This window comes from Metschnikowia bicuspidata (genome assembly GCF_001664035.1).
Source record: "Metschnikowia bicuspidata var. bicuspidata NRRL YB-4993 chromosome Unknown METBIscaffold_4, whole genome shotgun sequence".
Classification (NCBI taxonomy): domain Eukaryota; kingdom Fungi; phylum Ascomycota; class Pichiomycetes; order Serinales; family Metschnikowiaceae; genus Metschnikowia; species Metschnikowia bicuspidata.
The window spans coordinates 147,230-169,421 of record NW_017387734.1 but is presented as its reverse complement, the minus strand read 5'-3'; the positions used below and the strand labels follow the sequence as shown (position 1 = coordinate 169,421).

Genomic DNA, 22,192 nt, shown 5'->3' with positions numbered 1-22,192 from the left:
AAATGAAAGATGAAGAGGAAATGAAAGATGAAGAGGAAATGAAAGATGAAGAGGAAATGAAAGATGAAGAGGAAATGAAAGATGAAGAGGAAATGAAAGATGAAGGGAAGTGAAAGAAATGAAAGATAAAGAGGAAATGATAGAAATGAAAATCAGAGTTCCAAGACGGACAAAGGAATGCAGGGTAGGCGAAACATGGCCGTGGCCCGGCGGGCCGATGTGAATACTGCGCAAGGGCCCCAGGCTGCTGGCCTAGCCTCCAACGGAGTTGCCCCGGTCGGGGCTCACCAATTTCCAGTCCTATTTTTCAGTGCTATTTGCCAATCTTATTTTCCAGTCCTATTTTCCACCCTATTTTCCACCCTGATTTCCACCCTAATTTCTACCCTAATTTCCACCCTATATCCACCCTATTTTCCACCCTATATCCACCCTATATCCACCCTATTTTCCACCCTAATTTCCACCCTAATTTCCACCCTATTTTCCACCCTATTTTCCACCCTACATCCACCCTATTTTCCACCCTATTTTCCAGCCTTCATCCACCCTATTTTCCAGCCTTCATCCCCGGTCCCAACGAGAGCCTGTTCCAGTGCCCCAACAGGCCCTATCCAGGACCCAATTTCGCGGCTCCGACAACAGAGCAGCACAACAGGAAGAGAAAAACAGATACAAGGATAAACAGACGAAAAGAGGAAACGACTCCGGGGAAAAGTCAAAATGGAAAACCAACGACGCAAAGACAACCCCGAAACGACGAAAAGACGAACAGACAACCTAAAAATGTCACATCTTTCTCGCTCGACTTCCTTGCCCCCGCCCTCCGGCGCCAGGCTCCGGCCCTGGGGCCACCCGCGCTCCTGCCCTTCGGCCTGGCTCCAGGCCGTGCGCGTCCGACCTGGTGCCTCCATACCCACCCTCTGCAAAACCCACCTTTGAACCCTCCCTCTAACCCACCCTTCCTACCCACCAAACTCAGCCAGCATCTTCGGCCATGAAATCTTTGCTAAAAGACCTCCACGTCCACTACGTCCGCGAGCTCGACTCCAAAATCACAAAGCAAACCTACGAGTACTGGTTGCTGGAACATCTCCGTCTCAACGGGCTCTATTGGGGCTCCATGGCCCTTGCGACTTTGGGCTCCTTGGACACCTTGCCCAAAGACCAGGTGGAGCAGTTTGTCATGAGCTGCTACGACGAGCAGGCGGGCGCGTTCGCCGCTTTCCCGGGCCACGACGCCCACGTGCTCACCACGTTGTCTGCGCTCCAAATCCTCCTCATATACGACCGGTTCGACGCGCTCTCCCCACAAAAGAAAGACCGCATCGCGGCCTTCGTCTTGCGCCTCCGCTTGCCCGACGGCTCCTTCATGGGCGACAGCTTCGGCGAAATCGACACCCGCTTCGTGTTTGTCTCCGTGTTCATTTTGACCCTCCTAGACCGTCTCTCGCCCGCCGTCGCCGACAGCGCCGCACACTTCATTTTGTCCTGCCGGAACTTCGATGGCGGCTTCGGCATGTACCCCGGCGCCGAGTCGCATGCGGCCCAGGTCTACACTTGTATCGGCGCTTTGGCACTATGCGATGCGTTGGACAACGTAGAGGAAAAAACCGCCGCGTGGCTCAGCGAGAGGCAAGTCGTGGGCTCCGGAGGCTTCAACGGGCGGCCCGAGAAGTTGCCCGACGTGTGTTACAGCTGGTGGGTGCTCCTGAGCTTGGCGGCTCTAGATAAAGCCCACTGGATCAACTTTGTTTTGGACTGCCAGGACCTCCAGGCAGGCGGGTTTGCTGATCGCCCAGACAACCAGACCGATGTGTACCATACGTGTTTTGCGTTGACCGGCTTGAGTTTGATGTTTGCAGAGAAGTACGGGCTCGCAGAGGTGGACCCCGTCATGTGCCTTCCGAAACGGTGCGTCGGCCAAATCAACTACTACAAGAGAGCGTGATACAATATTAGTTAATTCAAGTATTCCCATGGGCATGTTTGCAGCCACCGCTAGAGATTCGACCGTTGCCACTCGAATTCCGTCATCCAAACTTCCCCCGCGGCTTCGAAATTCTTCATTTGCTCCGCCGAGAATGCGACTATTGTTCCTTCTTTCGAATTATCTTTCGTCTCCTCATCTTCCACGTAGTATCCACCAATCAGGGAATAAGCACACCACATATAGCTGTGGCAGTATGAACCCATGACCCAGGATTTTTCGGGCTCATGCTCCACATTCTTCAAGGGCTCGTTTTGTTTCTCGAAGGGTGGGATGATTGCGTGTGTGATTTTGACCGGCGCTTTGAAGAAGGTCTTGAACTCTTCTAGAGTCTGAATTTTTGTATAACGCTTCTTCTTATTGAACTCGTCCTCCCAATTCATCTCTTTCTTGAGAGATTCACCGCAGTGGCGGAAGCCTGAGTTGAACCAGACCAAAGTCTGGGTATCAACATCACTTATATGTGCTGGATGACTAGAGCAAATCTCCCTGGACCTAAACGACTGGATGGAATTGATGTCTTTGTGACGCTCTATTTCCGGTGTGAACTCTCCGATGGCCGCGGCAAAGTGATCGTTGAAGGCGTATTCCTCGTCACCTCCCAAAGAAAGCGCTAGCCAGAAGAGCTCTTTATCACCGTGAATTCTGGCAACAACTGGATGGTAGAAAGTCAAGAGCGACATGACGATGGGTTGGATGAAATGCCTTCTCCTGTTGATGGCAACCACTCCGCTCTCCATATAATGGGACAACCCTTGGAAAAACTCGTTCTCGAGGGTGATACTTGTAGGCTGTGCAACATTGAACACAACAGAGTCTTCAATCGATGGCAAGAGCTTCTTGAAAAACACAAGATCATCATTACCTCTGCTGCCTGATGCTCTGTCTTTATAAAACATGGTCCCAGATTCCACAAACTTCTTCAACTCGAAAAAATATGATGGACTCTTCAAAAGAACACTATCGGCATCGCAGAGAAGCATTTCCTCGAAAGAGTTAAACATTGTGGCCATGATTTTGTTGGCAAAGCCGTTGAATTTGCCCCTATATTTAGCCTCGATAGCTCTTTCGGAGTTGACAAACCAAATGTCTTGCTCAGGATAACCTCGAAAATAGTCTCTGGAAGCACGCACAAGATTAGCACGGGATTCTTCTGAAAGATTCGAGTGGTAAATAACCTGTACTGGGTACTCGTTGCCAAGATAGCGGAGCAATCTCAAAAACCTGCTCGCGTCATTCACGTGGTCATCCTTAATGGTTAAGACAATGCCTCGGCCATTCAAACGAGACTTGTACTCGCTCAAGAAACATCGGTTGTTAGTACGCAAGTGGCCAGTGATACCCGGAAAAGACGTGGTCTTTCCGTCCCACCTCGTGAATACAGGGTACTCTTTGGTTAACCAAGGAAAAATCTTGCTTTCCACATCACTGCAGTCAAGCTCGTTCTTGAACAACTTCCCTGTCACCTGATCGGCAGCGGTTTTCAAGTATTTGACGCTTTTCTTCAAAAAGGTACGTTGTTTCTTTACAAAAGAGTTGTCCTCTTTATTGATACCTGCCGTCGCAGAACCCATGAAGCACTTGTTGAAGATACGCACGTGAGCGAGGAAGTCATGGAGGGTCTGCTCATCGTTGAACACAGAATCACGCAAGTCGTCATACTCTTTGCGGATCTGAGTCTCCGTTGGGGGTTCAAACGACTCTTCTTTTTCCTTGGCCTCCTTGGCCTTCTTCTCGCTATCTTTGAGTCTTTGGCTACGGTATTCTTCATATGTCTTGTATGCATTTCTGTTGAACAGAATGCTTTGATCTGGACTCACTATCCAATCTGGATCACTCGCGGACAAATGGTTGAAATAGATCATGCATCGGTCATGGAGCAGGTTTTTCGACAACAAATCGTACAAATTGACCTCGGAGAAGATTTCGTCGTAGACCAGGGATTTGGTCCGAATCTTTTCGAGCTTTGGATGCCTGTTGTGGAAATGTGCAAAAAAGTCGATGAGCTTCGGTTTGTCTAAATGAGCCACACCCGCAAAGCTGGGGGGTTTATGGGAAAGCAAGGTCAAGTTCCAGATCGAAATACATAGTGTGACCAAGAGAAGTGGGTATTTCCACACAAGTGCTCGAGAAAACACTTTCCGAATCATCTTAATGCTTGCAAAGTTTCTTCGTTTCCAGGAGTTTCCACGTCCGTGAGATCGGAGACGGGCGAATTCTTCCAGTGGGCAATTGAAGCGTCTAGCTTGATGAACACGCTCCGATCTTCTGTTCACGAGATTATAGAAGGAAAGTCGGTCGACACAAAATTATGTGAGCAAGTCCGCGTCGATAAAGTTGTAAAGTGGGATTTTTTAAGTCAGCTGGGGCAGAGTGCGCTTGATATCTACAACTGCATCCAAATACTGGTGGCAAAAGCTTAAATTTACCAAGCCCATGAGCTTGAACTCAATGTTGGCCCCAGCCGACAACTCATTGGAGAACTTAACAAAATTAAATTGGTTCGTCACCACGATCTTCAAGGTCTACACCAGAAGGCGAGGCGAGTCGCAGGAAGTGGGCTCCTTAAGTCCGCTACAACCATCTGAGTTGAAGCGACTACTACAGGAGACCTATCCTAGGAGTCGATGACGTAATATCCAATACGTAAACAGAGACGTGCCATGAGGACTGTCCAGGCCGTTAAACCTCTCCACCACCCCGGGTCTCGCTGCGGCTCAATCGTCTATGTCTACCATAGGCTCCTTCACAACCCAATCGGGTTACCACGTTCCACACTCATCGCCAAGAAAACAAGATAGGGTGGACAAACCACTCCCAGAGACAGTGAGGGCTCCGACCCAACAAGATCGGGAAACTCAAACCTCTACTCAAGACACTTGGTACGTAGCTGGGAGCTGTTTAAAGGTTTTTTTATATATATTCGTTATATAGTTTTGCCCCTTTAATCAGATGAATCTAACCAAAAAAAAAAAAGAGAAAAAAGTGACTGACGACAAATGGGGCCATCAATGTCGATCAGGACGTGCGTACGTTTGGCACTCGAAGTTTAAGTTAAAGCGCGGAAAAGAAAAGGAACTTCTGGGCAAAAGAACGTCGAGCCCTGAGCCGTACGCCAGAAAAACCTACGCAGCCAGAACTCTCATGACTAACCAATTAAAGGAATAAGCAAACGGCGATCCTATGTGCACAACTCTGCTCACTTTGAAACCTTAAATTTCCGTGATCACAGTGTTAGGAGCTTCACGGGACATATGCGTTATGTATTACTATTTGATCACTGGTTTCTCTAGAACTCTACAGGAGTTCTATTCCACCTTTATATACTTTACCCAGAGGTCACGTGGACGGAACCTTTAGAACTCGAAAGAATATTCTATGAGTTGTCTAGAATGATATCTGACGGAACTCACAGTAATGGAAGTGCATATAGCCATATGCGCTTACAAGGACCATCAGTGTCAAGCTGATACCAGGGACCTTACACAGCCAATGAAATTACGTTTGAGCGGAGCTGAGTTCCGAAATATTGGAAAGGTCGATTTCACTTCGTTTTCACAATTTGGCGAGTCTAGCTATGTAATCTTTGTCAGAAAAGGGTTTTGGAATGAAGGTGAAATTGCATTTGGTATCTGCACAAATCAGACTCAGAGCATTCCTTTTGTAGTTGCCTCTTTTGGGTTATGGATTAACACAGGAAAAATGATTTTTCAAAAAGGCATTGGCTCTATGACTGAGTTATACATCGTTGGAAAGTCTATTGGAAATGACTCCTTGGTCATCACAAATAACGGATCCATTTGCTTGTATAACACTCATTGGAACACAAATATGGATATTAAAGGACACGGCTGTATTGCAGTAGGGTCTGATTCAAGACTTGAGATTAGTTTTTCAAGAGGTGTCAATGCTGTTCAAAACACCCAGACTATCTACTTAGAATCACCTGCTTCAGTATTGGCCATATCTGGCTTGACATCCTTACTGACTCCTCCATTCATAAATATTGCTGGATTTGGCCAACACAATTGGATTGACTTGGATATTGAGTTTAACAATCTGGCCACGGAGTATGATTATTTTGAGCATTCAGGATTGTTGGTGATAACACAGTCCAAAAGGCAAGTGGTTCAGATACAAATAGGAGAAAGCTACGATTTGAAGTATTTTAAATTGACAAGTGGACCGGCGGGCAGCAGATTAGTATACGAACTCCCTAGCCCAAACACACCACCTAGTGCATGTTCATGCGAACCAATATGTCAGAGCTATGGAGAAACTAGTAATTCTTCTTATGCTGCTACCTTTGGTACTGGAAGAAAGTGAAATTGGAAATTTCGGTTCAATCAGGTAATGATTGAGAAAGGATATTTCTGGTTTCTATAAGGGCAGTAAAAATGGGGCTTTTCGAAAGAAGAACTGCTTATCAGCTCTCAAGAAGCATCAAATATCTGTCTTGCTTTTTTTATGTTTTGTTCAATGCCTTCTAGAGGTTTTAGTTACATATGATATATATCATAGACCACCTCGCTGATAATCTTTGGAAATCAGATTAATTAGAATAGGTTCGTTTAAGTGGAATAGTGTAGTAGTAAGCATTAAGGACATCAAAACTTATTTAGTTATAACCCCCTAAAGAATTCTTATCGTATCCTTTTGATTACTAATGTATCTGTTTTGAGTCTTTCGGAGATGCACCATACATATTTTACTCAATTTAGTGTGGCTTGGTTGTTAATTTTTATTTCCTGTACATCGAGCTCTATCAAAAACTAGTTTCTATACTTTAGACAAATTTACAATTGATGAGAAGATAGGTCAATTAAGCAGGCTATTAAATTGGCATAAAGAAACTAAACGGACATGATCGTATTGCACGGCATTCGAGTTGAAAACAAAAAAAAAGATACTTGATGTTTGATTTAGACAGCAAAGAGTGCACGAAACAAATTTTCTGGGTGTAATTCTTATTGAAATTTCTTGATTAAGTTCGAACTTGTAATTCTTATTCTTCTTAAGGTTTGAGTAAGACCAGTGCACTCGAATTTAAGTTTAAAGTCCTTTTACAAGATACAGTTCGCTTTTTCTAGTTTGTGATGTCGAGCTTCTACTTTCGTGGAATTTTATTTTTAAGGTCAGAATGGCATCAGACTACTGTCAACATGACAATTGAGATATAATGTACAGTAAAAAGCCGCTTGTAAGAGAGAAAAACAGAGTTCTTAAGTCAGTTCGAACAGGAGACAAGTTTTGGGAGCTGCCCAACTCACATTGCACAGGAAAAGCATGTTCTGAAGGTTTTAGATTGCAAGTGAGTATGCAAGGTTAACCTTCAGTTTTTTTTTTTTTTAATGCAAGACCCGATACTTCCGCGTTTAACCTAGAATCAAAGTAATACAAAAGTGACAAGAATCCCGGATTTGTAAGTAAAGAATACTCGATAATCAAGCAGCGTGACTTTCTGGCAAAGCCTATAAGGCCAATATTAGAAAATTTTAATTTTCTATAACCCGAAAAAGATTTTGTGATACTTCACAGTGACCTGTTCTCATAAATTGCTACAATATGATTCTCGGTGTTATAAGGACAGCAATCACCTTGAATTTTGTTGCTTTGGTAACTTCAATGGAAATAGTTGATAGAACTGTGGCAAACAACAAAGCCGAGTTCGCCGAAGAAAGTCTTACAGTCAGTGCCGAAGTATATTTATCAATTGTTAACAGTTCACGTGTGACATTCCTGGACTCCGTTAGAAACTACGGCAGTCTTTATGTCACAAATCGTAACAATCAGGACGTTTGGGTGAGAATGTCAGGACAAGACTTCGAGAATTCTGGAACTGTTTCTTTTAGCTGTTTGACGACTCCAGTACTTTCTGATTATCACATCATGGCTACTAGATCGTTTGTGAATACTGGAAACATGTACTTTGGTGTTTATGGTGGAGACTATGGAGCTTCACCTTTTTCAGTGACTTCAGTGGCTACATGGACGAACAGTGGAATGATACTTTTTCTGGTAGCTCATGGTGAGAGTGCCCAGTTACAAATTCAACGATACACTCCGGATAATGGATATCGTTCCATAACAAACACTGGCTCTCTTTGCTTGAACAACACCCACTGGCCAGTACAGACAAACATAGAGGGAAATGGCTGTATTATTGTAGGTTCTGGTGGACAGCTAGACTTGCAATTCTCGGAAAGCACCCATGGAATTGCGGAAGATCAGACCATTTACTTGGCATCCTCCGACTCTTTGTTGAAGATTTTGGGACTAGAATCTTATTCAAGCGAGCCCCCGGTTATTAAGCTCGCTGGCTTAGGAGGAAGCAACAGAATCCAATTTCAAACGTATTCAACTCAGACATATCGATATTACACATCCACAGGTCTCTTGAATGTCTTTGTTGACAATGTTCGTAAAGTGTCATTCAATATTGGCATAGGATATGAGCTGGGGCTTTTTGATTCAACATCAGGTATTCTTTCCTATAGTGGAGAGCCACCAGATAGCGCCCCAGATGTTTGCAAATGTGGAACATCATTCCCCGCCGTTCCAAATACTTCTGGTTAGGCTCAGCCAAGTGCACAAAAAGCGTTTTTCAAAACGGAAATAATGCAAAAGATCTCCAGTCTTGCATCACTGTTATACATCAAGCTTCCACAGTATTGGCTGTGGTCGCAAACTACATATGAAAAATTTGTTTGAAATTCAGTTAAATTGTATGCTTGACATCAACAACATATAGCTCTGCGTGATTGTAATAAAACAGTGAATTTCACGCAAAATTCTTATTATTGCCCCTGCTTTCAGTGAAAGAAAGACTTGATTCTAGCTACTGTGCTGCTACTGTGCTTCTGGAATCATCGTCAGCAGCCCCGAGTATTATATATTGAAATACACCATTTAATCTACTAACATGGCATGGCGCTTGCTTGATCTCGCCGGGATGCGGGATATACCAAAACACTAATTGACGATTAGCAATATACTTATAACTAGCGGAAGGACGGGCCGAGCTTTTATGTCCATTGTATGGTCTTGCTCGTTGATCGAATATTTTATCCTGGTACTGCTGGCTATGCCAGTAGTTGGGAATATAGACAGGATCAGCTGGATGCTGTGTGGGTGTTTGCGCGGTCAAATCATAGCGAACGGCTATATAGCTGAAGCATGAAATGCGAAATACTAGTGCTAAAGCCCATGGGTCATGGCGCGTATCCTGTGATATGCCGTGACCCCGAAAACTGTGCCTTTGGGCCCCGGAATATCAGGACAGCCAGATTGGTGCAGTTTATGATTATAGGCCCATGTTGAAGATCTAGTTCCGGCCCCTGGCACGAGACGCTCTCGCCAGCGATTGCAGACTGTGCTAATAAACCGTTCCAGTCTGCGAGCGTTGGACTCCAGCTTCTGCCGATGATTAATTCTGGTATTGCAAGTTGCAATGGTAAGAGAGTCTACAAAAGTAGTGGGGCAGGCACTGTGGAACTAAACCGTATTCGGGGCACTGGCCAGCTTTCATCGGGAGACTACATACATGACTGATACATAGGATGGACATAGAGATGTCTTGTTTCCGGGATTTGCTGGCAAGTGTTTGGATGGGACAGGAGGTCTGCAGATGGCCAGGAAGAATAAATAGACGGATGCCATGTGACACTATTGAAGAGCTACCATCGTGTTCTGACGGACGATGGTATGGCGGTGGATTCGGCGAAAAAAGCGCATGCTAGAAGTCAACTCATATACTCAGTGATGTTATTAGTCTGGCATCATAATACAAACCTCACTTCAGAAAAAGCTTAAACGCGCCAGATGTGAGGATACAGAAAGAAGCTGGCGTTCGGCGACTTTGAGATGCTTCCATGGTGACAGGCTTGAACACATACACGAGCTCGAACAAAGATATACCCAATCACCTCTGCCATTTCAATATGTACAAAGATTTTTTCAAGTCAATTAGGTGCTTTCCGAGGGAAGCGTTGTCGGTGTGGTCTTTGAGGATTATACACGAGACGTAATCGTACAATCCATGGCGAGGCCGCTGAGCTGGTGGCAACGAAATAGAGTGATGACCTGTGAAAAGTATTTTGCACTTCATTGCAGAAGCCGCTTACAACATGTTTCTTCATCAGAAACAGCTTCAGTATATCATATATTAAGCAGATGAAAAGACCAAGAATACGTACCATGCAACATGGAATACACAAGGTTTTCTCAGAGATTTTGGTGACAGAATCCGGTTAGAGAGAACAGAAACACATAGGCATGGTACAAACATACTTGAGCTCGTCCTGCAACTTGGATTCGGCAGACTCGTTGGAGAAGGTCGTGGACTTTGGCGCAGACAGGCCTACAATGCCAAACTTCCAGTAGGAAGCAACGTGGATGGTCTGCGTGATGCCGGTTCTCATGAGGGCGGCCTCGGGGTTGTCGCTTCGGCCGGCACCCTCGAAGAAATAGCTCTAATTGCAAGGTAATCTCTGTGGCTGTAGAGTCTGGTGCGTTGGCGGAAAGTGTTTGTAGAGCGGACACTAAAATGATGCCTGGGGTTCCTTGATGAGCTTACTTGCGTGTTCGATTGACTATTATCACACAGACGAATATTTGGACATGGAAAAAGATTTAACACGGAAAAAGATTTAACACGGAAAAAGATTCAAACATGGAAAAAAAAAAAGAGAAGATCAAACTGGGGAAACAAAGACTGCAAACAATTGCAAGAGAGAAACAAGAGAAAGGGGTTCGAATTTGCCGGAGTACCTTGATACTGTCACCCTTGCCCATCTAACACGCCTGATAAATATGATTCAGCTGGAGAAACCCGATGAACTATCTAACAAAAAACGAATGCACATTCATCGTATTCTGCAATCGTCAAGGTATGCGGAACAACTGCTATACTGAAGAACTGATTGTCTAAGGACCCTGGTGCCTTCAAAGATGGATGCTGAAAATTCTTCATTACAACTTCCAGCTTTTGTTTCAGTCCGGGCAAGCTAATGTTCTTGCTGACCATCTCTCTCGAAATCCCACTTTCAATCCTTCGTCACTTACACCGGTGGGTGCAGTCATGCAACTCATTCTGGATCCACTCTGGATGGACCGACTTCTGGGCGCTTATTCTCTGGACCCCGCTTTCGGGGCGATTTATACGTTTTTCACAGAGAATGGACTTACGACTTCGAAGAAGTACCCCGCTTACAAATTGATTTCAGATACGGGATTGTTGTATTTCGAAGGGCGCTTGTGCATTCCTCACAGCATCCTCCCCGATTTCCTTTTTCAGACTCACTGTGCTCCCTCTGCTGGTCACCCTGGTATACGCCGCTGGTTGCAATGGCTCCGCCCCCTTTACTATTTTCCCGACATGCAAGCAGTCGTGGAAAATTACGTCAAGAGCTGTCACGAATGTCAAACCGTGAAGTATAACAGCTCCAAACCTCAGGGCCTTCTTCAGCCCTCTGATCCACCTTCCGGTCGTTGGACCGACATCGCCCTCGACCTCATCACCGGCTTCCCTCAGGTTGATTTTCAAAGTCAACAGGTCGATGCTATCCTTACAGTGGTGGATAAGTTTAGGAATCGCGTACATTTTTACGCCGTGCGGTCCGGTTTTAAAACCGAAGATCTTGTGCATTTGTTGCTTCACAGATATTTTCCACTCCATGGTTTACCCAGGTCCATCCAAACAGACCGCGGCCCCCAATTCACTAACGTAGCGCTTCAGTCGCTTTTAGCACTTCTTCGCGTTGACTCAAAACTATCTCTTGCTCGCCACCAACAATCGAATGGTCAAGTCGAGAATCGGAACAAGATGATTGAGACATAGCTCCGACTTTACGTCGGCCTGCGGCAGGACTGGCCGGAATTTCTAGCCGTGGGCGAGTTTGTCTTGAACGCTCAACCTTCTACATCTCTTGCCAACAAAGCTCCATTTGAGGTTTTCCTTGGTTATGTTCCCTCCACACCCATGGGTTTTCTTTTCCCTCCCGTTGACTCGCAACCCCCTCGGTCCGCTCTTGATATTACCGAGTTACTCGATAGGTTGCGTGGCCCTGCGCTTGCTGCGCATCAAGCCGCTTTCTCCAATGCCAAGCATTACTATGACCGACGCCACAAACATCAACTATTTTCCGTCGGCGATGAAGTCTATCTCGATCTTCCGCAGCTCGGAAATCAGCTCGACGCTCAAAATTCTGCTGTCTTGCCCGAGTTGCGTTCGAAATTTGCTGGGCCGGTTGCCATCGCTTCTGTTCTTAGTCCAGTCAACTGCGAGCTTGCCATGCCCCCAGATTTTCGGGACACCCAGTTTTCCACATTAGTCAGCTCCGGCTCAAACACAAAATTCCGGAGGAATGTTTCTCTGCTCCTCACTCTCTGGTTCCGTTGAAGCAGTCTCCCGGCGGCTCTGTGCAAGTGGAAATTACGAAAATCGTGGAACACCGAAAAGTGGCCACCGGCTATCGCTTACTGGCTAGATGTGTCCCGACGGCAGAATTCCCCAAGGCGAGATCGATGAGTTTCGTGCTTCTGATCTAGCGAAGTCCGCATCCGAACTTACGTTGGCCTATGCAAAGAAGTATTGTCTTTCTAGAATTCTTGAGTTTTCTCTGACACCTCTTCTGAAACTGGCGGGGATGTAAGGTCCCTGGTATCAGCTTGACGCTGAAGGTCCTTGTAAGTGCAGATCTGACCATCCTCCATGACTGTGGGTCCCATCAGATATCGTTTTGGACAACTCCTGGGATCATCTCCCGGGTTCTAAGGGTTCACGTGACCTCTGGGCAAAGGATAGGAAGGTGGAAGAGAACGTCTGTAGAGTTGTCGACAAGCCGGTGATGAGTAGTAATGTCGCGAAAAGTCCAACAGTTAACCTGACGAACCAACTGGCAAACAATAGACGCATCGATCGATTCTATGCGCCCAAATCATGGCGAAGGAATGCATGGAAATATCAAATAACAAAACCAGAAGGCATAATATCCACCCATCATATGATCTCCATCCAATATGTTATCAGACGAGAGACAGATATCCAGACAGGTCAACCACGATTTCAATACCCGTTGCGAAGACTAGAACCACCATTTGACGAAGTTAAAACAAGAAAAATTAGACGGAACTTCAGTATCGAAGAAGCCCTTCTCTCAATTAAGAACGATGGAGTCGAATATATTAATGTTATGGGTGCGATTCGTAAGCATAACCCTTCGTTCGCTGACGCCATTCTCCATGATCACTCCCAGATGCTGAAGAAGAACCTTGCGAAAGCAGCCACCAAAACATTTTTTCGAAGAGCTAAACCAGAAAAACATATTTTTGTGAAACTCGTTGATGGTGCACAGAGACTATCCGCTTCTACAACATCCTCGATGCTAGCCCTAGCTAAAGGTTTTTATCAAGAGCTTTATAAACTACCTGATCAGATGGACGAAGGAGAAGTAGATGATTTCATCCGACCTTTGAGCAAATCCATAACTACAATAGAAAAGGCGGAATTAGAAAGTCCATTCACTGCAGACGAATTACACAGAGCCCTTTAAGCCCGTTCATATTTAATCTTGCGTTGGAACCTTTCCTATGCCATCTAGACAAAATGAAAGGCTTTTCAATATCTTATGAGAAAATACCTATACACACAATTAAATATCATGCATTCGCTGATGATGTGAATGTTTACCTTCGCGACGAACAAGATTATGAGATGGTGGGTCAAATCATTAGCAACTTTGAGAGCGTGAGCAACAGCAAAGTGAGTGCAACCAAATCGCTCCTCCTTAGATTCTGTGAAACCTATGAGAATCAAACTCATACGATATTACCGTTCCCGCAAAAATTCATCGGACGGGTAGAGATGAAATACCTTGGGATACACCTCAACGGTGTCAACTGGCAAAACCTACTATCTAATCTTCCCCTATACAAATATTTCCGGGGTTATTCACAAATCGACCTTATAGAGCGTGCTCAGAGTACAGTGCTGTATATGTGCTCGAAAGTGGTATACACTGACCTCGTTCAGTGCATGAGTTCTTCGGAACTCGCGCAAATGGATGCAGCAATTAAAAAAGTGTTTTATAATGTGGGAAAAGATAAAATGCTTGCTCGCCCCCAAAATGGGGGATATGGGGTACTTGAAATGAAAACGCAGTTGCAAGGACATAGGGCAGGGACGCTTTTATATGCGGCAATTTCAGCAAGAAATTGGTATGATCACTACTTGAGGTTAAAAATGCTCCATCATATGGCCAAGATCATCATGAACAATGAAAATACGAGTGTTAACTGGATAGGAAACCTCTCATGGGTCGACTTCCTACTAAATCGCAATAATCGGTTTTATCGAAATCTAAATTGGACATTTACGGCCAGCGAAGAACAGTACATTGATGCATGGATCACGCTCAATAGGTAGAACTCTACCTCGGCGATTAACATCGGAAGAGCAAATCACACAATATATCACTAAAGAAGTGAGAGTAGGCACTCCGGGTAAGTTTGTACTTTCAGTTGACGAGTTTGAGTTATTTAAAGCAACGAACTTCAAGTCATTGAGCAAAAGAAAACAGGAGAAATTACCGCCGATTATACCGGACAAGTTTACCACAATTTGCCCGGAAGTGAAGGTTGAAGCAAGATGGTCAAAATTTTGGAAAGCAATGTACACATATGAATGGAGGGCAAGGAAAGATCTCACCGCCCTTCATTTGTTTAATTTTGGGTCGTATGTTCCCATTCACAATATCACACCTGAAATCCCACAGTTTCAATGCCATATATGCCTTCAGAGGGTCAATCTGGAACAAATTCTAAGACATATCTACGATGAATGTGAAAGAGTTCAAAATATATGGCGAAAGATTGGATTCACCAAAAGGATGAATCTTAGAGAAATGTTGGCACCTACCGATCAGTCATTTGAGAATTTGCGGAATCTAAATTGGTTTGTCAAAACGGTAAAGAAAGTCTATGCGCTCCAGAAAAGGAGAGCTGATAGTGGTCAGACACTACAGACGGTATCGCATAGACTGTTGATTGGCGCCCTCGGGCGAACACCTCATATGGGCCGATGACATAAGTTAGGAAACAGGAAAAAGAAGGTAATACAAGAAGTGGGGTTATGCTGAGCAGAGAGAAGCCTCTTTCGTGTCTTTGAAAAGACAGGTGGTGGGTTCACTCGCAGATTGATGGTAAACATGGATCTACTCAAGATAACAACACGATCGATTATGGGTTTTTCTATAGAGTCTATAGTTTTAGGTAGGTGGTAGTACCGGGGCTGTTATGTGTTAAAAAAAAACAAACAAGCAGTATCGGATACTACTATATACCGTCCCATAATTAGATGTTTCTTTAAAAAAAAAAAACGTCGTTGACAGGACTGACTGTATATAATCATCCAGGCGCGAAGGGGATCAGAAGTCGCGCAATAAATCTTCACTGTTTGGTCTGATAGCCGCTCGCACTTTTTTATACAACAGTGTCGATGCATACAGCATCTTTACACGGGGCTACTGTGCTGGGGCTAGGAATGTTTTTTTTAAAAAATTCCGCCTCCGTCAAGATTGTCTGTCTTTGAAAATTCTCGAATAGCTGATGAACTGATCATGATGTAAATTTGTTACTATTAATCATCATTGATGTCAGGGGCCTTCGAGATCAACGTGATGATGCGGGTGCCTCTATGCTGCTTTTTTTTCTTCCAGCTTAACTTCGCTAGGTTTATTGTTTTCGGCTGCTCTACTGGATCAGAAAGATCTCTTTGTTCAGATGTGGTTTAGTCAAGGTACGCGCGATGCTAAAGGACTCCGGATCGCCCGATTGCCAAGATGTTGAAGTCTACCCTGCGTGAAGCGCGCATTGAAACTATAGGCCTACTTAGAGCCTTGGTCAATGTTGTAGACAGTCCTAGTATGCGTATATGTCTCCTAAGGCACCTTTCATCAGAACATAGGGGTCTTCCACTTTGGGGATGGAAGTGTCCTGACTAGGAGTTGTCTGATAACGTAAGAATCGATTAAGATGTAGATCTATGAAGAGGAGTTTCCCTTAAAGAAGGAAGAAAGGAGACATGAAAAGTTTGTCTTATATAGCTGACCACTGCGAGAGTGGCTTCGCCTTTAGAGTACGTATCCCAACCACCATTCTGGTTGGGTCATCTATCTCAACACAAGACTAGTCGATAATGTGCAGGTTTTAACATTTATCCCTGGAGTGCTCGTGTTAGAACAATAGTAGTATGACAGGACATGGGCAGCTCGAACTTCCTGGGGCGAGGACTGATACTTGTAAAAAGATCCATTTACTCTGATAAGATGAGTGATGACTCTTGAAAAAGACCTGAAGAAGAAATAGTGGAGAATGTAGCACTGAGAAATGCGGGACTTGAGTGGCCGTTCTGCTTTCTTTCAAAGTGTTTAGTATCAAGCTCACGTGAACAGACCCTTGTGAATTATGGTCTTCTTATACTACAGAATCATGCAGCCCATTTTATGCGAAATTGCATGTCACCAAAAGTCATTGGAATATATACTTCGTATTGAGCTTCTTTCAATAGCTGGTAAGGTGTTATGATCTCGCTTGAAATGCTCCATTGCAACTCATCCGTGGGATTTGATAGAACAGATTCTCGGATTCAATTTGTGATGCTATCCACCTATCAGATATGTATGAGTGCGAGACCCTTGTACATGTTAAGAGTGGGTACCTTATTTGCAAATTTGACAAGCTTCATCAAACGGCTGCTTCATATGTTTAAAATTTGAAGAGGAAGACGCAGAGTTCAACTTTCAAATATACTTACGGGCTCTTTATTTTATCATCCTTTGGGGATCTCATAGTCTCTTGGCCATATTCTGTTTTATGTAGTCCAAGCCAGAAACTATTGGGAAAAGCTCATTGACTGGCGAGATGTCTCGGTGTTGATTGTAAATTTGACAGTTCGCAACAGTAATTTTCCAGGCTTTTTGGAATCTTCAAAATGGCGAGCGGCGTTCTTTGTCGCTCGAAAGATGCGCTGAGAAATTGGAGATTTCTGTCACTATATATAAGGTGGTTTGCTCTGTCTAGTCATGTTTCAGGAGCTAGGCCACTCTCTCATCTCTGTGAACCATAACAATTCTCGTTTATTAATACAGGCAAGGTGGTTTTTCAGAGATCCAAGGTCTAAAATCAATGTCTTGAGCAGCTTTGCCTCATTCTAATTCGACGACTCACCAAGTCCATAGCGCTGCGGCAGATGAGATACGTCTAAATTCTAATGGCTATTGTTCGTTTATGAAAGCTATAACCCAAACTTGCTCAGGATGTGCGCACTCAACCGCAAGATGAACAATTCAAAGAGTTGAATGCATCACGTGATTCTCATCATAGCTCGAATTGAACAAGTCGTTTCTCATGACTCAAGACTCCGAACTATCCTTGTGAACTTTCCATCGTGTATTTGATTTTTCGAAATGGCGTCTTTTTTTTCAGACCACAAAAATCATCCAGCGAATGTCATCTGTGAGTTGTGCAGATTGTTCTACGATAACAACTGGGTCACTGGGACCGGAGGTGGAATTTCAATCAGAGACGTCGATGGAGAAAATCCAGACATCGTGTACATAGCCCCCTCGGGTATTCAAAAAGAAAGGCTTCATCCCAAAGAAATGTTTGTTGCAGAGCTTCCTGACAAAATCTTGAGAAGTCCCAACGAAGACAATGAGAAAGAGCCCTTGTCCCTAGACTTGGCAGCAAACTTCAAGTATAAGCCACTGGCTTGCACGCCGCTTTTTTTGAGCATATACAATCTCCGGGACGCAGGGGCATGTATCCATACTCATTCGCAAAATGCGGTATTGGCAACTATGATTTGGGAGGACAAGCTCGTTTTCGAGATGAATAACCAGGAGCAAATTAAGGCCCTTCCTAAGCTCGAGATGAATGTAGCAACAGGCAAAATTGAAAAAGTCGGAAGCTTGCATAATCATGAGACAATGGTTATTCCAATTGTCGATAATACGCCTCTTGAGGAGGACTTGACCGAGACTTTGGAGGCGACTTTAAAGAAGTATCCTGGTGCCACCGCTGTCTTAGTTCGCCGCCATGGTATCCACGTGTGGGGAGAAAACATCTGGAAAGCAAAGATATACAACGAGGCCATCGACTATTTATTAGAGTTGGCTATTAAGATGCACCAGAACGGAATTCCCTTGATCAAAGATTAAGGCGGGCACGGCCTGATCTCTAGTTTGAAGGATGCTGATCTTCGAAGGAGTCAGAGATAAAGACAAGCATGGTATTATCGTAATACGCCGCACTATTAGCCAAAAGCAATTGACCGGCAGAAAATGTCGTAGGGAATGTCTTTGAAAACTATGAATGTGCGTCTTTCTTTTGTAGGAACAAAACTTTTGCAGGTTTCACTTGATGCCAGAATGAGTTGTTAAAGTGTCCCTGACAGGTGTCATAGTGGGTTTTTTGTTCCCTTTAGCTCTTCACCATTAATAGTCATCCAATCGATATCTGCAAGCTCATCAACTTCCCCCACACATACCACACTACCTCCTCGAAGCAAATACACACCTAGCAGTAGCATCTGGTTTTCTTCATTTGGATATATGATCCGTTCTATTGTGTCAGATAATATCACGTTGGTCGAGTGGTCAAAACTGCTGAGCGTCCCCTCAAAAAGACGAGCGTCCGTCGTGACAACACGCACTTTCTCTGCACGTTAGTAAATTCCAACTGATTCGGCTCATTTTAAAAAGTTATGTACATACTTCCAAGATATTCTTTGAGGGCGGACATGTTTTCACAACCTAGCTACACTGGTACATTGGCCCTGTGAACCTGATGTCGCCCTCTCCACTGGAGTCACGTGTGTATCTGCACGTGTGCGAAACGATGTCGCGGGATAGAATCATAAAGCAACGCGCCTCACTTACGACCTGCAACTATTTTGCACGGCATTCGATTGTGAGCTTACATGGAAAAAGTGTGACCGCTTTTCTGACAAGTTAATAGCTTTTTATATTAGTCATGAAATCAAATTTGTGTAAAAGGACTGGGATCGCGGGGATCACAGGCCCTCTTAAAAAATAGAAACAAATGATAAAAGAAAAAGCCTCCACAATTAATTATATTTTGTGTTGAGCGCGGTTTGTACTAATTTACAAAATACTTAATCTTAAATCATCATAAAAAACACTACATCTACGATTCAGTCCAAGTAAGTCACCAAGAACAATTAAACCGGGGCCAAATTATCACGAAGCATATCGTTTCTCTATGACTTTTCTGTGGCAAGAACAAGAAGTCGACTTCAAAATATTGGGCTACTCAGCTGGTGATCACGTGCTGCTAAGTATATACAGATAAAACGACGCTGGTTACAAAGAAATACGTCTTCTTCGTGAGACTGGTTTTGTACAGTACTCGTGAATGGGCAAACCGTGATCGGCCGGACGGCATGTATGACCTGAAGACTCATCTTGAAATTTAGGCTCATGTTCAGCTGGTCGGTCACAGGTGGCACCAGTGCTGGTCCCGCAACGGAAGGCGAATGCGAAAGCGAGCGAGCTCTGGTCACGTGACAAAAACGACTGCGCGCATTAGTCGCCTTAAACGGCAGGTTTGCCTCTCCGTTGACAGGCACTAGCTTGGCATCTACGCGAAATGACTCAACACCTTGTGAGTTTTGCCCTGAATATATGCGGCACTATGCGCACTCGGCATCGAAAGAAGGCAAAAACGAGAAATCATCGCATCGCTTTCGGCAACCGCTTTTCGCCAGCTGCAACGCAGCCGCACATATATAATGGAATATCGACGGCCCAACCCGTTGGCATTTGTCGCCACAACCAGTTATTTTCCTTAGATCGCTACAATTATCCACTAACTCAACTTTATTACATTTGATTCACTTTACTGTTTAATAATCATTTCAAAGACCAGCGCATCACAATATTATGTCAACTAAGTCCCTTGAGTCTAGCAGTCGGACATATGAGGTTTCGGGACAAAGCGGGCCAGAGCCACAAAACGGCTCCGTGTGGCAAAATTTCAAGGACTCATTCAAGCCTGCGGACCAGGTGGTATTAAATTTGGATGACTTGGATGATGTGGAAAAGGCAAACTTGCGGGCCGCCAATTCCCAGCTTCTGAAGAAATTGAAAAATCGCCATTTGCAAATGATTGCCATCGGCGGCTCTATCGGAACTGGTCTTTTTGTTGGTTCTGGTTCCGCGTTATCCACTGGCGGCCCTGGTGGGATTGTCATTGCTTGGGCCATCACGGCAACCTTTGTTTTCACCACAATGCAAGGGCTTGGAGAGCTCAGTACCACGTTCCCCATCAGTGGTGGGTTCAACATATACGCCACACGATTTATCGAGCCGGCGGTTGGATTTGCGATTGGATGGAACTACTTTCTTCAGTTCTTCGTGCTTCTTCCCTTGGAACTAGTTGCCGCGTCCATCTCGATTCAGTATTGGAATGCCGACTTGAACCCGGATATTTTTGTTGCCATCTTTTGGGTACTTGTTTTTGCCATCACCATGATGGGCGTTCGGTGGTACGGTGAGGCCGAGTTCATTTTTAGCATGATCAAGGTCGTCACTGTTATAGGATTTATTATTTTGGGCATAGTGCTTATTTGCGGCGGTGGTCCCACCCATGATTTTGTGGGTGGCAGGTACTGGAGAAACCCCGGAGCTTTTGCCAATGGCTTCAAGGGTGTATGTTCCGTGTGGGTCACTGCGGCGTTTTCTTTCGGAGGAACCGAGATGATTGGATTGGGTGCAGCCGAGGCGGCCAACCCAGCAAAGGCCCTTCCAAAGGCCATCAAACAGGTGTTTCTCCGGATCACGATTTTCTACTTGGGAACTATTGTGGTCATTGCCACGCTTGTGCCGTATGACGACAGCCGTCTTTTGAACGCCACGTCTTCTGCAGATGCCTCGGTGTCGCCGTTTGTAATTGCCATTGTCAACGGTGGTATCCAGGGCTTGCCCAGTGTGATTAATGCAGTAATTTTGATTGCTGTCTTATCTGTGGGCAATGCCTCTGTGTACGCGTGCTCGCGTTCTCTCAACTCGCTTGCTGAACAAGGCATGGCGCCCAAGTGGACCGGGTATGTCGACAGAAAAGGCCGGCCATTGTTTGCCATTATCATCACAAACTTGTTTGGACTCTTTGCGTTTATCGCTGCCTCCGACAAGCAAGATGACGCGTTCAACTGGCTTCTTGCATTGTCTGGACTCTCGTCTATCTTTACCTGGATGTCTATCAACTTCTCGCACATTCGGTTCCGGGCTGCCATGAAGCAACAGGGCCGCTCTTTGGATGAGTTGGTATTCCGCTCAGCAAGTGGTGTTTTGGGATCCTGGTACGGACTTGTGATGAACTTTTTGGTGCTTGTGGCCACGTTCTGGCTCTCGCTATTTCCTCTCCACGAAGCCCCCAATGCATCAAGCTTTTTCCAGGGCTACTTGGGTCTCCCCACGATTCTTCTCTCTTGGATTGGGTACAAAATCTACTCGAAGTCGTGGAGAATGTTGATCAGTGCTGATAAAATTGACTTGGACACAGGAAGACATATTCCAGACATGGATCTCATTCGCCAGGAAGAGGCCGAGATGGCAGCTGAGTTGGCAAACCAGTCGTGGTGGCGCCGGGCACTCGCGTACATTTTCTAATTGCGTCTCCTCTCTTGCATTATAGCATCACATAAATTCATAGGTATTGTAATAATTGACTTTATAGATTTGACTTAGGCAGCAACTCCCTGTCATGATAAATGTCCAGAGAATAAGTTTCTTCGATGATATCAAGGCACAAAGGAGTAAGAAGATATTCTATGATGTGGTTCTTCAGATATACAGCTGATTCATACATGTTAGGCCCAGTAAGTCAACTATTTGACTTCAAATTCATGACTATTGATATTTAAAATGTTTTAGGCGGCCAACAATAAAGGTGAGTTTCGAGGCCATGGAGTTGATAAATGAGCGTGCCCGAAATTCCGCGGGCACGACCAGAAGAATGGAAATGTGTCAGTAGGACGGCCTGACCATTTAGACTGCAAGTGGTTTTTTGCTAGTACTACGTCAAATTCATATGGATGACATCTATACACGCATTACTTGAGATGCCAAGGAATTAGACCAGGCTGCATTGAGAAAGTTGTGCCCCTCCTACCATTTAAGGTTT

The 22,192-nt window shown here is 44.8% G+C and overlaps 11 protein-coding genes across 11 annotated transcripts; 7 read left to right on the top strand and 4 right to left on the bottom strand.

Annotated features, from left to right (window-relative positions):
- Positions 1 to 997: 997 nt before the first annotated feature.
- On the top strand, positions 998 to 1,951 carry BET2 (Rab geranylgeranyltransferase; the record flags this gene model as incomplete). Its single annotated transcript, XM_018857628.1, has 1 exon — positions 998 to 1,951. One exon carries the CDS (start codon positions 998 to 1,000, stop codon positions 1,949 to 1,951), a length of 954 nt encoding a protein of 317 aa, XP_018710765.1.
- An 83-nt stretch (positions 1,952 to 2,034) lies between these two features.
- Positions 2,035 to 3,933, bottom strand: METBIDRAFT_25183 (alpha-mannosyltransferase; the record flags this gene model as incomplete). Its single annotated transcript, XM_018855288.1, has 1 exon — positions 2,035 to 3,933. A coding segment is annotated over one exon (1,899 nt), but the record flags the coding sequence as incomplete, so codon positions are not given.
- A 1,544-nt stretch (positions 3,934 to 5,477) lies between these two features.
- METBIDRAFT_32263 (uncharacterized protein) lies at positions 5,478 to 6,449 on the top strand (the record flags this gene model as incomplete). Its single annotated transcript, XM_018856020.1, has 1 exon — positions 5,478 to 6,449. A coding segment is annotated over exon 1 (770 nt), but the record flags the coding sequence as incomplete, so codon positions are not given.
- A 910-nt stretch (positions 6,450 to 7,359) lies between these two features.
- METBIDRAFT_32261 (uncharacterized protein) lies at positions 7,360 to 8,925 on the top strand. Its single transcript, XM_018856019.1, has one exon. It carries the CDS (start codon positions 7,556 to 7,558, stop codon positions 8,564 to 8,566), a length of 1,011 nt encoding a protein of 336 aa, XP_018710762.1. The 5' UTR covers positions 7,360 to 7,555; the 3' UTR covers positions 8,567 to 8,925.
- Positions 8,926 to 9,951: 1,026 nt separating this feature from the next.
- On the bottom strand, positions 9,952 to 11,080 carry METBIDRAFT_12286 (uncharacterized protein; the record flags this gene model as incomplete). Its single annotated transcript, XM_018854204.1, has 3 exons — positions 9,952 to 10,072; positions 10,280 to 10,461; positions 11,054 to 11,080. 3 exons carry the CDS (start codon positions 11,078 to 11,080, stop codon positions 9,952 to 9,954), a joined length of 330 nt encoding a protein of 109 aa, XP_018710761.1.
- A 130-nt stretch (positions 11,081 to 11,210) lies between these two features.
- Positions 11,211 to 11,666, bottom strand: METBIDRAFT_12285 (uncharacterized protein; the record flags this gene model as incomplete). Its single annotated transcript, XM_018854203.1, has 1 exon — positions 11,211 to 11,666. One exon carries the CDS (start codon positions 11,664 to 11,666, stop codon positions 11,211 to 11,213), a length of 456 nt encoding a protein of 151 aa, XP_018710760.1.
- Positions 11,667 to 11,969: 303 nt separating this feature from the next.
- METBIDRAFT_12284 (uncharacterized protein) lies at positions 11,970 to 12,389 on the top strand (the record flags this gene model as incomplete). Its single annotated transcript, XM_018854202.1, has 1 exon — positions 11,970 to 12,389. The coding sequence occupies one exon, from the start codon at positions 11,970 to 11,972 to the stop codon at positions 12,387 to 12,389; it is 420 nt and encodes a 139-aa protein (XP_018710759.1).
- A 305-nt stretch (positions 12,390 to 12,694) lies between these two features.
- On the top strand, positions 12,695 to 13,542 carry METBIDRAFT_229956 (uncharacterized protein; the record flags this gene model as incomplete). The annotated part of the gene is made up of 1 exon (XM_018855238.1): positions 12,695 to 13,542. Exon 1 carries the CDS (start codon positions 12,838 to 12,840, stop codon positions 13,540 to 13,542), a length of 705 nt encoding a protein of 234 aa, XP_018710758.1. The 5' UTR covers positions 12,695 to 12,837.
- Positions 13,543 to 17,454: 3,912 nt separating this feature from the next.
- METBIDRAFT_43380 (methylthioribulose 1-phosphate dehydratase) lies at positions 17,455 to 18,207 on the top strand (the record flags this gene model as incomplete). Its single annotated transcript, XM_018857650.1, has 1 exon — positions 17,455 to 18,207. One exon carries the CDS (start codon positions 17,455 to 17,457, stop codon positions 18,205 to 18,207), a length of 753 nt encoding a protein of 250 aa, XP_018710757.1.
- A 239-nt stretch (positions 18,208 to 18,446) lies between these two features.
- METBIDRAFT_78684 (U4/U6-U5 snRNP complex subunit) lies at positions 18,447 to 18,790 on the bottom strand (the record flags this gene model as incomplete). Its single annotated transcript, XM_018858919.1, has 2 exons — positions 18,447 to 18,706; positions 18,763 to 18,790. 2 exons carry the CDS (start codon positions 18,788 to 18,790, stop codon positions 18,447 to 18,449), a joined length of 288 nt encoding a protein of 95 aa, XP_018710756.1.
- An 886-nt stretch (positions 18,791 to 19,676) lies between these two features.
- On the top strand, positions 19,677 to 21,761 carry METBIDRAFT_32258 (amino acid permease). Its single transcript, XM_018856018.1, has one exon. It carries the CDS (start codon positions 19,951 to 19,953, stop codon positions 21,676 to 21,678), a length of 1,728 nt encoding a protein of 575 aa, XP_018710755.1. The 5' UTR covers positions 19,677 to 19,950; the 3' UTR covers positions 21,679 to 21,761.
- Positions 21,762 to 22,192: the final 431 nt, after the last annotated feature.